At 44.5% G+C, this 15,790-nt stretch overlaps 2 protein-coding genes across 4 annotated transcripts in view; both read left to right on the forward strand.

Moving 5' to 3' along the window:
* LOC138630019 (E3 ubiquitin-protein ligase RNF123) overlaps positions 1–7,783 on the forward strand; it is a 35,537-nt gene extending 27,754 nt beyond the window's left edge. For all 3 annotated transcript variants that reach the window (XM_069714098.1, XM_069714099.1, XM_069714100.1), the window contains 3 exons: positions 3,148–3,242; positions 6,515–6,600; positions 6,892–7,783. In XM_069714098.1, the coding sequence (XP_069570199.1) occupies positions 3,148–3,242; positions 6,515–6,600; positions 6,892–7,132 (422 nt within the window). In that variant the 3' untranslated portion in view covers positions 7,133–7,783. The remainder of the gene's footprint in view (positions 1–3,147; positions 3,243–6,514; positions 6,601–6,891) is intronic.
* A 4,448-nt stretch (positions 7,784–12,231) lies between these two features.
* On the forward strand, positions 12,232–13,961 carry LOC138630043 (protein bicaudal C homolog 1-like). The gene is made up of 2 exons (XM_069714140.1): positions 12,232–13,782; positions 13,827–13,961. The coding sequence occupies exons 1-2, from the start codon at positions 12,235–12,237 to the stop codon at positions 13,959–13,961; spliced, it is 1,683 nt and encodes a 560-aa protein (XP_069570241.1). The 5' UTR covers positions 12,232–12,234.
* Positions 13,962–15,790: the final 1,829 nt, after the last annotated feature.

Here is a 15,790-nt window from a genome sequence, read left to right on the forward strand (position 1 = left end):
TGTCCGTCAGATCTGAAACTTTTTGTATTTATAGTGTTGGTTTCAACTCTGAATAAAAATCTGACTGCGCCACAGGCCTGTCAATCAAACCAGCCCCGCCCCCAAATTTATGTGTTTGAGCCCTCATGAAATGAATGATGAATTATTTCCAGAGTTTATCTAATGACACCATGATGAACACATTTACTCACTTTGGATTTTCAATGGGAGTTCTGGTTCTGTAGTTCTAGCTCAGCCTGGTTCTGGTTCTGTAGTTCTAGCTCGGTCTGGTTCTGTAGTTCTAGCTCAGTCTGGTTCTGGTTCTGTAGTTCTATTCTGTTTGCAGCTTTAGTTTTGTCAATTTCATCATTCATACCTCTCTGTCCTCTCTTCTCTGTCCTCTGCAGCCTGTCCTCTGTCCTCTCTTCTCTGTCCTCTGCAGCCTGTCCTCTGTCCTCTCTTCTATATCCTCTGCAGCCATCTTAGTCATCGTCCTCTCTTGTCCTGAGTGCAGACAGTTTTTATTTGTTTATTTTGGTTGCGTTTGGCTTTGACTGCATCTTCTTCTCTGTAGCTTCATTTCAGTGTCAGACCTGAAGTCACACATGAAACATGTATGTTCAGATTCAGAGTGACCACCTCTTCCTGATGACATCATCAACTCTGATGTTCTTTCAGAATAAAGCTCCAGAGAAACAGACAATTCAGAAGCTGCCTGAGAATCTGTCTGATTTTAAGTTTCCTTCAGTATCCTGTTGGTGAGTGATGGTGTTGTGATTACCCATGATGCACTGCAGCCAGGAGCTGCTCACACACTGTTCTGGTAGAAAATAGATGACAGTAGTGTTAATATTAATAATAATAATCATCATCATCATAATATACAGCATGTTTTCTCAGAGAAACTGAAGAGGGTTTTGATCTTGGAACTGAAATGTTGTCCAACAGAGTCTCTGACCGACCCAGAGGAGGACGTGTAGGAGGAGGTGTTAATGAAAGACGACTGTAGCGTCTGAAAACCGTTACACACACACACACACTAATATATTCTAATGTTAGTCATGTAGCAGGAGGAGCATCAGAATGTGAACCTCCTTCATGTGTTCAGCTCAGTCTGATACTCCCCCCCCCCCCCGCCCCGCCAGAGATCATGTGTATGACTAACCTCTCTGCAGACCAACATGGCAGCTCTCCAACAAACCAATATCATCCCACTGAAATACAATCTGTTTGATGGCGGGAAGGGAGTGGGGGGATGAAAAGACAAATCGAAAACCATCAAGAGGGACGGGACGGGGGAGGGGGGGAAGAGGAAGGAGGAGCAGAGGGAGCAAAGAGAGGAGGAGGAGAGGGAGGAGGAGAGGGAGCAGAGGTGAAATGTTTAAACGGCCCGACTCAGCAGATTTATCTGATAAATATAAAACTGTCTGCGTCAGTTCGTCTTGTAAACTGGTGATTTATCTGCAGCTGAGAGCTGAAATCACTGAGCTGCATTTCTATGTCCTGCTTCATGTGGACTTCCTCTAACAGCAGCAGAACAGTGTGTGAGCAGATCCTCTCTGCTCTCCTCTCACCTCAACCGGTCGAGGAAGATGGCCGCCCTCTGACCCTGGTTCTGTTAACAGATGCTCCGCCCACCTCTGATCCTGGTTCTGTTAACAGATGCTCCGCCCACCTCTGATCCTGGTTCTGTTAACAGATGCTCCGCCCACCTCTGACCCTGGTTCTGTTAACAGATGCTCCGCCCACCTCTGATCCTGGTTCTGTTAACAGATGCTCCGCCCACCTCTGATCCTGGTTCTGTTAACAGATGCTCCGCCCACCTCTGATCCTGGTTCTGTTAACAGATGCTCCGCCCACCTCTGACCCTGGTTCTGTTAACAGATGCTCCGCCCACCTCTGATCCTGGTTCTGTTAACAGATGCTCCGCCCACCTCTGATCCTGGTTCTGTCAGAGGTTTCTTCCTGTTAAAAGGAGTTTTTCTTCCCTCTGTTGGAGGTTTTTCTCTCTTAAAGAGGAGTTTTGACCTCCTAGCTTATGTGGAAATTGTTGAATTGTTGAATTGTTGGTTTCTCTGTATAATATTGTAAAGTCTTCCTGTAAAGACTTTAATGTGTTAAGTGCCATGAAATAACCTGTGTTGTGATTTGGCGTTATATAAATAAAATTGAATTGACTGCAGTGCATCATGGGTAACCAGACCACCATCACTGATCCCTGGGAGACTAAAGGAAACTTAAAATCAGACAGATTCTCAGGCAGCTTCTGAACTGTAACGTGAAGTTCTGTTGTTTCCACACCCTGTCTACATACATGTTCTCTCAGCAGAGTGAACACGAAGCATCCTTCATCGTCCTCGTCCTCCTCCTCCTCCTCCTGGGGACCTGAGCCGGTCCCGGGTCGCTCGCTTGCTTGGTTCTTTACTCTGGTTCTACTCTGAGGTCTCAGCTCTGTTTTAGAGACTCCATCCTCCCCCCACGACCTCAGACTGGGATTGCTTTATTTCTCTGTCTGAAGATTGAAACATGGAGGTTCCTATTAGATGAAACATGGAGGTTCCTGTTAGATGAAACATGGAGGTTCCTGTTAGATGAAACATGGAGGTTCCTGTTAGATGAAACATGGAGGTTGGACCAACAGTGATCAAAGCAGAACTACGTTTCCCAGCAGGCAGTGGGCCTCATGTTGGACCAGGGTCAGTCACTAGTGATCAATTAGTGATGGGATCGATCTCTGCAGCTGTAACTGGATCTGTTTCCTACATGTCATTTGTGAGATCAGCTGATCACAAGGCTCCTCCCACAGCTCGGCCTCTGATTGGTTCAGATTTACTCTGAAATAAGAATGAGGTCAAAGTTCATTTAGATCCAACTGTTATTGTTTAAACAGTTTGTTTCAGCTCTGTTGGTCCACATGTTCATGTTCCCCAGAGGAAGAAGTCTGTTGACCTCTGACCTCTGTCCTGTGAGTGCTTTATAAACTACAGATCTCAGAAAGGATGTTTCAGTCCAACATGACTGGAGAGATGAGCTGTGTCAACACGTCTGTCTGTCTGTGTTAACGTGTGTGTGTGTGTGTGTGTGTGTGTGTGTGTGTGTGTGTGTGTGTGTGTGTGTGTGTGTGTGTGTGTGTGTGTGTGTGTGTGTTAACGTGTGTTGTGCTTACAGACACCGACTACATCAGTGAGGAGGAGAAGACGAAGGTGGAACTGATGTTAGCCTTCCTCACCGAGGAGTCCAAACAGGCTGCAGCCAGCACAGCTGTGAGTACACCTGAATATATATACACTTGAATATATATATATATACACCTGAATATATATATATATACACCTGAATATATATACACCTGAATATATTATATATACACCTGAATATATATACACCTGAATATATATATATATATACACCTGAATATATATATATATACACCTGAATATATATACACCTGAATATATATATATATATACACCTGAATATATATATATGAATATATATATATATATACACCTGAATATATTATATATACACCTGAATATATAGATACACCTGAATATATAGATACACCTGTATCTATACATACACCTGTATGAGTTTACCTGATTTCACCACTAACACAACTTGGCTGCTCCAGGTGGTAAACTCAGGTGTGTTTGGGATGTAAACACTGATGATGAGTCGCTCTCAAACTAACAAACAAAGCAGCTCTAAATCTTTTTCTAATATTCTGATGTGGTTCAACCTGCAGTTCCTAACAGACGGTCTGTTCTGGGTCACTTCCTGCTTTCAAGCACCGGTCACATGACCACATGACCTCTTGGTGTGTGTGCATGCGTGTGTGTGTGCATCAGGGTGTGTGTGTGAGTGTGTGTGTGTGTGTGTGTGTGTGTGTGTGTGTGTGTGTGTGTGTGTGTGTGTGTGTGTGTGTGTGTGTGTGTGCAGCCTCGACATCTTTAAATCATCAGACTGTTTGAAAACCTATCACAGCTCCTCCTACCAGAGTTTCCACTGACGATTAATGATCTCACACATGCACAAACAAGATCCAACACTTTTTCTTTTGTTTATGTTCACCAGAACACCAGCGGGGACGTCATGGTAACGTGTGTGTGTGTTTGGACTACATGTTCTACCTGATCAGGTTTCCTCCCTGCTGATTGGTTGTTGTTTATCATTCAGATTGAAGTGCTGACTCAGCAGGTTTCAGTTTCAGTTTGTTAGAGAACAAATACTCTGAATGACAAACAACAGGTGGAGTCTGTCACCTTTGACCTGAGCAGATTGTCTTTATGCTAAGCTAAGCTAACCAGCAGCTGGAGTTCATTGTGACTCTACAGTCACCGTCATTAAAACTTTAACAATAAACTAATTTACAGAGAACATGTGAGTTTGTTTGTGAAGTTCAGAAACTGAAAACAGAACAATTAACACTTGAACTTTAAATCAGCAGTGAAACCAAACCAATGAGAAACGGTGCTGAAGGTAAACAAGCAGTAATGAAACAGACCAACACAAAGTTTATTTAAATTAATTTTTAATCTACATATAATAGCCGAAGTGTCTCCGGCCCGTTGTGGATGTTGGTTCTGTTCATGGGGACCCGATTTGGTTCTGTGGGTCCATCAGAACCTCTCTCTTCCTTTAGGATAGAAATGGGAGATGAACAGATGATGTGAGATGTTCAGCCGTCTCTCCATCTGTTCTTCCTTTTTATATTTATCCCATCACGACCCCCAGTAGTATCGTCAGGTTTCCAATCAGATCGGTCAGATCCACCTCTGGCTCCTCCCCCAGCTTGTCCAAATATGGTCACTTCCTGCTCCAAACCGCTCCGAACTAGTAAGATGGTGACGGACAGAATCTGAACTGGAGGATTCATAACGTTCACAAACCAACAGGTGACATCACTGATAGATGATGACATCACTGATGGATGATGACATCACTGATGGTTGATGTGTAGAAGGTTAAAATGAGTTCTATAATTATCCAGGTTTTCTATAACTGTGTATGAAGTGTCTCTGGTTGTTCATTGAGTCTCTGATGTCACCAGCTGATGAATCACATTTATTCAGAGCTGCAGAATCTCCTGAACCAGCTGGTCATCAGACTTCTGACAGAAAAACGGTTGGCAGGAAACGGACATGTGTGAAGGACAGGAAGCTGCTTCTGTTGTTGTGTGTCGTCTTCATGTTTCACACACACGCACACAAATTAAAGGTCACTCATTACCAGCTGACATGTTTCCTGCAGGCTTCTATCACACACTCGGTGCTTCATACGTCCCAACAGAGGACCGTCACACACACAGACCATGTGGGGACCTGAACCTACGAACACGTTTCTGTAAAACTAAACTGAACTTTCAGTCTCTTCCTTCAGTGTCTGAGCGTTTCCATGGCGACACACTTTAAAGGTTAAATCATGCAACCATCAATTATTTCCATTAAAATGTCCGACAGAGCTGAACGTCTGTTCGGTTCCTCCGGAGATCCAAACAGACCGAAAGGTTCTGAAGGAACACAAGAACCAAAAGAAGCTTCATCTTCATCATTTTAAAAGGGCTTCATAATACGTTGGATGATGAGGAGGAAGAGGAAAAGGAGGAGGAGGATGAGGAAGAGGAGGATAATATTCCATCAGCTCATCTTATTTGTTTTAAAGATTGAAGGTTTTAAGGAGAAATAAAGAAATGAAGAGCGTGACTGTCCGTCAGGACAGAAGGACTCTGATTGGTTCCCTCACTGAAGATGATTTTTGAGAACAAACTCTCATCGACTCCGACAGAAAACAGTTTGTTTATCAGGGAAGACGTGTCGATGTGAAACGGAGGAGGAGAAAAGCTGGAAATGGACTCGAGGAGGAAGGGTCAAAGGTCAGCCAGTCAACAATCATCGATCAATGGCCAATCAGGAGAGAGGTGGTGCTTCACATGGAGGAGTAATAAAGGATGACGGAGGATCGGGGGGGCTTGATGCTGGGGGGGGGGGGGGTGTTGATGCTGGGGCAGGACGACAGAAAAAAGACAAACAGGAAGTAGAAGAGCTTCAGATTATTTATTGACTGTTAGCAGATCAATCATCATCAGTCCTTCCTGCTGGATGATGATGTCATGTTCTTTTGGACCAATCAGCAGGAGCCGACACTCTGGCACCGAGCGTTTATTCTAATGAGCGTTTATTTCTGCTGAACGTTTACATTTTGTCTAATTACCCATGATGCACTGCTCACACTGTTCTGCTGTCGTTTCCTCAAACGTTGACGAGTATTTTCATCCTTGTACTTTTGATCTGATGGAATCTGCAGCGAGTTCTGAACCTTCTGGTTCTGATTCTGATCAGCTGTGAATGTGTTGAGAAGTCGACCTGCTGCTTTATATCCAGCTGACAGGCGTGTTGTCATTCAACAGGCGTGTTGTCATTCAACAGGCGTGTTGTCATTCAACAGGCGTGTTGTCATTTAACAGGCGTGTCGTCATGTGACAGGCGTGTCAGCAGGAACACGTCGAGATGAACTTCTTTGTTTGTGTCTGCAGCCGACCAGTGAAGAAGACCTCTGCCCCATCTGCTACGCCCACTCCATCTCCGCCATCTTTAAACCCTGCTCACACAAGTCCTGCAAGTGAGTCCACACACACACACACACACACACACACACAGTGTGTGTGTGTGTGTGTGTGTGTGTGTGTGTGTGTGTGTGTGTGTGTGGCAGCATACATATTTCATGTTGTCTTAGTGGGTTTCATTTATCTGAGCTGGTTCTTCCTCAGCAGCTGTTTGGATCACTGCTGCTGATTGAGAGTCTGTCAGAAGGCATGAAGCATCTACAAGGCCGAGCTGAGGCTCATTTTACCCGACCTGTCTGTCTGTTCTCCTGAACGTTCTCCTGAACGTTCTCCTATGTTCTCCACAGAGCCTGCATCAACCAACACCTGATGAACAACAAGGACTGTTTTTTCTGCAAAGCTACGATCACCGGGGTCGAAGACTTCAGCAAGCCCTCCTCCTCAACACACACACACACACACACACACACACACACACACACACACACACACACACACACACACACACACACAGACGCACACACACACACACACAGACGCACCAGACACACGTCAGCTGTAGAACATTTTCAAACCAACAGAACATGAAGAACATCAGAAAACCCAAAGATCCTCACAGGTGTGTTCAACGTCCACATGAAGACGGTTCCACCTGAAACACTGTTGGTTGTTTTCTGCAGAAACAGGAAGTAAACATGAAGTGAACTTGTAGTTTATCAGGTCAACATCACATCAGTTTTACTGTCAGGAAACTTAGCATAGCAGGAGGTTTATTTACAGCCTGCAGGGGGCGTCTTCACACACACACACACACACACACACACACACACACACACACACACACACACACACACACACACACACACACAAAAACACTGCGTTTTCCTTTAAATAAATGAACTGGAAGTTTGTTACAGAACAACAACTATCGACCTGCTCTGACCTTTGACCTCTGACCTCCGTCTCTTCTGTAAATATCGTTAATATCTGTAAACAGAGCATCCCAGTAGAAACACAGGAAGCTCTTTTGTACTGATTAAAGGGAAGTTAGCTCTGAACACAAGAGACCCGCAGCCGGTCGGACTTCCTGTTCTGACGGATCTTTGGACGTTCTTCTGGTTCTGGAGACAGAAAACATGTTGGATTAAACCGCAGCAGGTTAAAATGTTCGAAGCTCAACAAACAAGAACAAACTGAAGTGTCTGAAACGCCGTCAAAATAAAAGCCTCAAACTCTAAATTCAGTATTTTCCATTTCTTTTTCAGTTTCTTTTGTTTTTCTAACATTTAATTTCGACCTGAATGTTCGCTTGAAATACAAGTTTCATTTGTATTCTTTGTTCTGGATATCATCGCGCTCTAATCAGGAAAAATACAATTTTAAAAATAAAAAGAGAAAACTGAAAACGAGGAAAATAAACACTACGAATCGAATGTGAAACAGCAGAAACCATTTAAACGTGAAGATGAAGCTTCAAACATGAACAAGTTATTTATTGAACAGATTCTAAACTCCAACGTTCATCAGATGATCAATGATGTGAAGGTCTTCATGTGGTGGGAACATGTTGCATATCTGCAGACTGAATGTAGAAGAAATGTTGGACCGATGGGTTCTCTTCTGTTGTTTCACGGTTCTGTTCAAGTTCTGGTCTGAAACCTGAATCCTGCTGACCAGCTTTTACTCTGAAGGGCTGTCGGACAGGAAACGCTGACGATGTATTTAAAGCATGCCAGTGTTTGCAGAGCTGCAGTGTTGGACCTCCGGAGGGGGGAGGGGGAGGGGTGGTGGGGTCTTGCTTTCTGTTTGTCCTTTGAGAGTGAGAGTGGAACAAACCGACGATGTAACCACATTAAATTATTTATCCTGAAACAGAAACTCGACTCGTGTTTTTTATTTTAAGGATGAAAACAGATCTGATATTTCTGTGTTTCAGCTGTCAAGCAAATATAGATGAAGAATCATGTGACCAACAGAGGATTTGAGAAAAGACATGGCGTGCTGGTATGATGAGGCAGGAGGCGTGGCTTACTGGGACCAATCACAGACAGGTTCAGATCCAGGAAGTGACAACGCTGTTCTGAGTTATTTTGTTTTCTACGTGTTGTTGATAATACTTCCTCTAAATCACGTCATAGTTTCAGGAGAATGTGTAACTGTCACGCCTAGACTCCTCCGCCAGGCGTGGCTATCTCACGTTTTACTGTAGTAGCAGTAGTATCAGTAGTAGTAGTACTATCAGTATCACCAGTAGTAGTAGTAGTAGTATCAGTTGTAGTAGTATCAATCGTAGTTGTAGTAGTATTACTAGCAGTAGTAGTATCAGTAGTAGTAGTAGTAGTATCACTAGTAGCTGTAGTAGTAGTACCAGCAGTAGTAGTAGTAGTATATATATATATACACATATTTATACAAGCTGTAATAATTTACGGTACTTTGATTTAAACTTAGATGTACCATCGTTAAAGACAAACGTAGTCTGACCTCAGCACCTGTGTGTGTGTGTGTGTGTGTGTGTGTGTGTGTGTGTGTGTGTGTGTGTGTGTGTGTCACCTGTTGGTTTGTCCAGAAACCCGACACCAGGCCGAGTGGACAGAGTTTATAGATCGAGACAGAAATAACTGCAGCAGAGCAAACGGGGGGGGGGGGGGGGGGGGGGGGGGGGGGGGGGGGGGTAGGACACTAGGACACTGAGTGTATTTCTAGTGGAACAGGAACCTCTTTCCTCTGATCAATGGAGAAGCAGTGTATGAGCTTCAGTGTGTGTCATCCAGTATCTGTGACCTCTGACTCTTCATCATCATCTTCATCACTTATGAAGATCGTTTCTCAGCTAAATTCTTCAGTCTGTCACCAAAACCAACAGAACTGGTTCCAGTTCAACCAGTGATCAGACAGTAAACATTAAACAGAAGAGCTTCATCTGTCATGAATCTCTGTCGCCGCCTACAGGTCAGACCTCAGCACTGCAACACCGCAACTGTTTTATTGATAATTTACTCAGGACTGCAGGAGAAAATACTTCGTTTTTGTGTCCTTTCACTGCATTTCTATATGTTGGAATTATTTTCTGGAGTTTTGTGTTCATTAATCAATAATCAATAATCAGATCTCATCCTGTTGTATATATCTGTAGTACTGCAGAGTCATCTTTTCCCCTGGCAGCACAGGAACTAAATCTGTGCTCTTCATCTGAAATGATTGATTGATAAATTGATTAGTTGTAATGTGTAATGAAATGTTAAAATTATTTTTAAGCACAAATAGTAAACATGTTCTATTTTCTAGCTGCTCATGTGAATGTTTCACAGATTTTGTTGATTTAATGATACTAAAATCAACTGGATATTTGACTGACGGTGGATCAGATAAAAAGGATGTTTGAATGTTGCTCATCTCTGTTTTCTGATGTTTAATAATCTGAACAGTCAGTAGATTATCAACATTTTAGTCCTGTTTTAAGAAATGACAAAAAAACACGATAATAATCCTTTAAAATTAATGTTTTCACATCCAAAACTGTTAAAATAGAAAAATATGCTCAGCAAATATAGAAAACTATTTTTCATAAAAAACATCACGTAAACAAACTGAAATTAAAAGGTTTGATATCCTGAAATTGATTATTTGTTCGTTATGATCAGGACTGATGATTGTGAAACAAGAACTCCATAAATAATATTCTGAATATTTAATATTGAGGTGCTGAGTGTGATTTATTAAGCTGTCGGATAATAAACTGAACTATAAACCAGTTTATTTCTGACAAACCCAAAATATAAAAACTGATCAAACAGATTCATCATGAACTTTTTAATAAATCTGATTAATCAGAGTTCATAGATCTGAGAACTGATGGTCTTATTTGACGGAGGAGCAGCCGCAGCTCCTCCGTCCTGCCAGCAGGTGGCAGTGTTGAGCTGAATCAGGAGGCTCAACGTCACTGTTTGTAGGACTAGTGTGTGTGTGTGTATGTGTGTGTATATGTGTGTATGTGTGTGTATATATGTGTATGTGTGTGTCACTGTTGAGTTTTATGTGTTTTCATTTTTGCATTGCTCTGCTGAGCACCTTAAAATGACATATTGACAGCTCATTCCACACACACACACACACACACACACACACACACACACACACACACACACACACACACACACACACACACACACACAATTAATACTACACACACACAAACACACAGACCTTCCCCTGTAGGATGATTGGTCGGCTGATCAGCTGAACTCTGATTTGCTGCAGAGTTGAACACACCAAGGTCACGCCTGCCCTGCAGAGAGTGAGTGACAGACAGTGAACTCACCACAGACTGTGCTGCTCTCCTTCAAAATAAAAGCTTTAAACACAGGTGTGGGGAGAACCTGTCAGTCCGGTTCTGGTCCTCCTTTAGTCACCTGAAACACTCTGCTGACACCTGTCACTCAAAAACACTCAGTCAGCGGACACCTGTCACTCAGGACTCAACACAGATCTAAAGTATCTATTAGCACATATTTAACCAGATAAATGACTAAAGTTTTACATATAATAAATATTATTCTTAATCAGCCGGTCATGTTGAGTATGTTTTACCATGTTCACCTGTAGAGCTGAAAATAAACAGCAGGGGGCAGCAGAGCACCGGTGCAGCGTCCGGTCCGCTCGAACCACAGAAGAAGAAGCCCCAGCAGGTTAGCAGGTCGTTAGCAGCATGCTAACAGGCCGCGGTCGGAGCCCCGGGCTTCAGAGCAGCGACACGCCGGCGGGGACGTCTCTGTGCCGGTCAGTCCGTCCGTTAAACTCCGGTGGAACAACCACGGCAGAGTGTTTCACTGCAGCTTCCTCAGGTGAGAAGTTTTACAGGTGAAGGTCAGCAGTGGGAGGAGTTTATATTTAATGTAGCTGAGGAAACCCACCTGGTGGAGGTTTGTTCAAAGCTGTTTTTATCGTCCTGGTTGATTTACAGATAAGCTGTAAATTAATCCGTGAGATTATTGGTTTATTAAAAGGTTTCTGGAGATTTTGGATCTTTTGAACATTTCTTGAAATGAAACCATGTGAGAAGTTTGGAAGGAAAAATCCTCGTTTTTACCGACTCAGAGAGCCGACGACACGCCGTCAGGTTGGAACCTCTGGTTTCATCGTAAAGTCAAATATAATTATAAATGTAGTGGACAGGAAGTAGAAATGACCTTTAAACAGGAAAACTCAAGTAAAGTAGATTTAAAGGTTCCAGGGTCGATCAGTCAGTTCAGAGAGTTCCTGAACGCAGCACGGTGCTTAAGTTTACACCTTAACGTCAACATCAATGATGTCATCACTAACTGGACCTCTCTGAACTCTCTGATTGGCCCTCGTACTGCAGGTCGGTTTGAGGCGCTTCGTTAACTCCTGAACTTTTCGTTAACTCACAGACGACCTCCAGCGAGCGTCCTGTTTTTACGAGGAAGGACAACGACGGTTCGTATCAGTCCGGTTTTAAATCAAACGCCAGCGAAGACGTTGGCGTGTAAATGTCCGCTCAGTGAACCCTTCAGGCGGATCCTCACAGCACCGACGGTCTTTTCACAGGACCGGAAGAGGATCTGAGTGGCGCCGCTTCGCTGCTGGACTCGGAGTGGACCGAGGAACGGTTCTGTTCGGACCGCGAGGAGCTGGAAGTCGTTTTCTCGGCTGTCTCGAGGGAGGACGGGATGGAGGAGAGCAGGGTGACTCTGAAGATGAACGTTTGCCACAAAGCTCACTGTCACATCATCGGCGACGGAGGCGGCAACGTCCAGCGGGTGGAGGAGGAGACGGGGTGCTACGTCCACCTGCCGGACTTCAACCTGAAGAAGAACAGAACCAAGAAGAACCACGTCATCATCAAAGGGCCGCTGGAACGGGTGGAGGCAGCTCGAGTCCAAGTGATGGCGCTGGTTCCGTTTGTTCTGTCCTTCAAGCTCCCGGACGTCCTGCAGGCTTCGCCCACCTCCCCCACCGTGCGGTCCATCTGTCAGACCTTTAACCTCAGGGTGTCCTTCCAGCCCCCGACGCGCCGCTACGGTGCCAGCTGTGTCGTCTACAGCTCGCAGAATAACGCCGACCGGGTCAGAACCGGCGCTGCTCTGCTGATGGAGCAGCTGGCCGGCGGCCTGGCGAGCACCATCTCCGTCAGCACCTACCTGGACATCGCTCCGAACGTCCACCGCTTCGTGAAGGGACAAAACAACAGCAACGTCAAAGACATCGGCCATAAGACGGGAGCTCAGGTCCACTTCCCCGAGTCGGACAGCGCCCACCGGAACCACACCGTCTACATCCAGGGCAGCCTGGAGGCCGTCTGGACCGCCCGCCGGCACCTGCTGGGCTGTCTGCCGCTGTCCTTACGGTTCTACCTGAGAGAGGACGTGGAGGTGGATCCGCAGTGTCTGACGGCGCTGATGGAGCAGCTGGACGTCCTCATCAGTACCAAACCCAAAGAGCCCGGAAGGACGGTGACGGTGAAGAGCGTGGAGAGGAACGCACTCCGCATGTACCAGGCCCGGACGTTCCTGCTGGGTCTGGAGAGCAGTGGGTCTTCATGCTGTGATGATCTGAATCCCACCGCTCACGGTCCGTCCCCATCCTGGTCCCCGTCCCGGTCCCCGACCCTGTCCCCGTCCCGGTCGCCGACCCAGTCCCTGACCCCGTCCCCGATCCCGCCCCTCAGCAGCCAGGACGTCCCGTCCAGAGCTGGACCAGGTCATCTGGATCTCCTGGGTGCGACAGCACCCCACTCCCTCCCCAAGTCTGATGCCTCCATGAACCCCCCACCGACCCCGGACCCCTGCACCCCCACCCTGCCGCCAGGTGAGCTACCTTGCCCCGCCCCCTCAGACAGGCGGTTCTGCGGCGCCACTGACTGCGCTCCTCTCGGACATGTCCATCATCCCGGCTCGGTCTCCGGGAGTTTAGACCCTTCAGGTTTGAGTCCAGCTCCATGTGACTCGGTCCAGCAGGTAACTGGAGGCAATCCTACAGAACTGGTACCGATCAAGTCCAGTCCAGAATCACAACGGAGCATGCCCAGAAGCCCCTCTGACCCAGAGCTGAAACAGAAGACGTCCTCAGGGACTCCACAGACTGTGGTCCTCCTGCCAGGCACCAAGAACTCCCACCTCCATCCTGACCTGCTGCTCCCGGGCCCCGCTTCCGGCCCGGCTGATGGTCCTGAGAGGAATAAGAGAGGTCCGGTTAGCAAGCAGAACAAAGAGGAGAGGGTCTGACCGGCACCAGAGACCACGCAGCTGTCCGACTGTGAAAGGAACAAACGGTTGAGTCCAGCAAGCGCGGCAGCCAGAACCCGTCCCTGAAGGACTCGGAACTGCCGCAGCTCTTAAGTAAACCGGGCCTGGGGAAGTACACCGACGTCCTCCAGCAGAACCACGTCGACCTGTAGACCTTCCTGACTCCGACCGACCAGGACCTGACCCGGCTGGGAATTCCGTCCCTCGGGGTCTGAAGGAAGATGCTGCTCGCCATCTCAGAACTCAACAAGAACCGGAGGAAGCTCTTCCAGAGACCCATCAGGTCCTCCTTCCTGAAGTGGGGACCGAGCGGCTGCCTCCCCCCGCTGGTATCCCGCTGACGGAGGTCACAGGGTCATCAGTCGATGGAAGACGTCCATAGAACCGACCCAGGACCGTCCACGAAGCGGACCGGCTCCGGAGACCTCCAGTGGTTCCAGGTTTCAGGTTCTTTTAATGTTAACGTTCCGTTTTCTTTCAGTGTAGAAATGATCTTTTTAAGAAGTTTTACCTGAAGTACCAAAAAGGTTCCTCAGACTCAGGAGGTTCATGGGTTCCTCCTGGTAGAACCACCGGGTTCTCTGGACCTTTGAAGAGGGATAATCTGGTTCTTCTTCTCCTTGTTCAGCAGAACAAATGTTCAATCATGTTTCAGGCGCAAACTTCTGTAAGACACAACAAGAGCCGTCCAACAAACGATGCGTCATCAGAGACGTCCAACAAATGATACGTCCTCAGAGACGTCCAACAAACGATCTGTCCTCAGAGACGTCCAACAAACGATGCGTCCTCAGAGATGTCCAACAAACGATGCGTCCTCAGAAATGTCCAACAAATGATCTGTCCTCAGACGTCCAACAAACGATCTGTCCTCAGAGATGTCCAACAAAGTGCGTCTGTGTATTTTCAGTTTTTCCTCATACGTTCAGTATAAAAGATTCTGATTTAGTTTTAAAGATTCTGATTTAGTTTTAAAGACTGATTTAGTTTTAAAGACTCTAGATTTAGTTTTAAAGATTCTGATTTAGTTTTAAAGATTCTGATTTAGTTTTAAAGATTCTGATTTAGTTTTAAAGACTCTAGATTTAGTTTTAAAGATTCTGATTTAGTTTTAAAGACTCTAGATTTAGTTTTAAAGATTCTGATTTAGTTTTAAAGACTCTGATTGAGTTTTAAAGACTGATTTAGTTTTAAAGATTCTGATTTAGTTTTAAAGACTCTGATTTAGTTTGAAAGATTTTGATTTAGTTTTAAAGACTGATTTAGTTTTAAAGACCAGATTTAGTTTTAAAGATTCTGATTTAGTTTTAAAGACTGATTTAGTTTTAAAGATTCTGATTTAGTTTTAAAGACTCTGATTTAGTTTGAAAGATTTTGATTTAGTTTTAAAGACTGATTTAGTTTTAAAGACCAGATTTAGTTTTAAAGATTCTGATTTAGTTTTAAAGACTCTAGATTTAGTTTTGAAAGACTGATTTAGTTTTAAAGATTCTGATTTAGTTTTAAAGACTGATTTAGTTTTAAAGGCTCTGATTTAGTTTTAAAGATTCTGATTTAGTTTTAAAGACTGATTTAGTTTGAAAGATTCTGATTTAGTTTTAAAGACTCTAGATTTAGTTTTAAAGATTCTGATTTAGTTTGAAAGATTCTGATTTAGTTTTAAAGACTGATTTAGTTTTAAAGACTTTAGATTTAGTTTTAAAGATTCTGATTTAGTTTTCAAGACTGATTTAGTTTTAAAGACTAGATTTAGTTTTAAAGATTCTGATTTAGTTTTAAAGATTCTGATTTGGTTTTAAAGACTAGATTTAGTTTTAAAGATTCTGATTTAGTTTTAAAGATTCTGATTTAGTTTTAAAGACTCTGATTTAGTTTTAAAGACTAGATTTAGTTTTAAAGATTCTGATTTAGTTTTAAAGATTCTGATTTAGTTTTAAAGACTCTGATTTAGTTTTAAAGACTCTAGATTTAGTTTTAAAGA

Source organism: Brachyistius frenatus, unplaced genomic scaffold, assembly GCF_029030835.1.
Source record: "Brachyistius frenatus isolate BFR_SWC_R1_liver_20210118 unplaced genomic scaffold, ASM2903083v1 Contig_126, whole genome shotgun sequence".
In the NCBI taxonomy this organism is placed as follows: domain Eukaryota; kingdom Metazoa; phylum Chordata; class Actinopteri; family Embiotocidae; genus Brachyistius; species Brachyistius frenatus.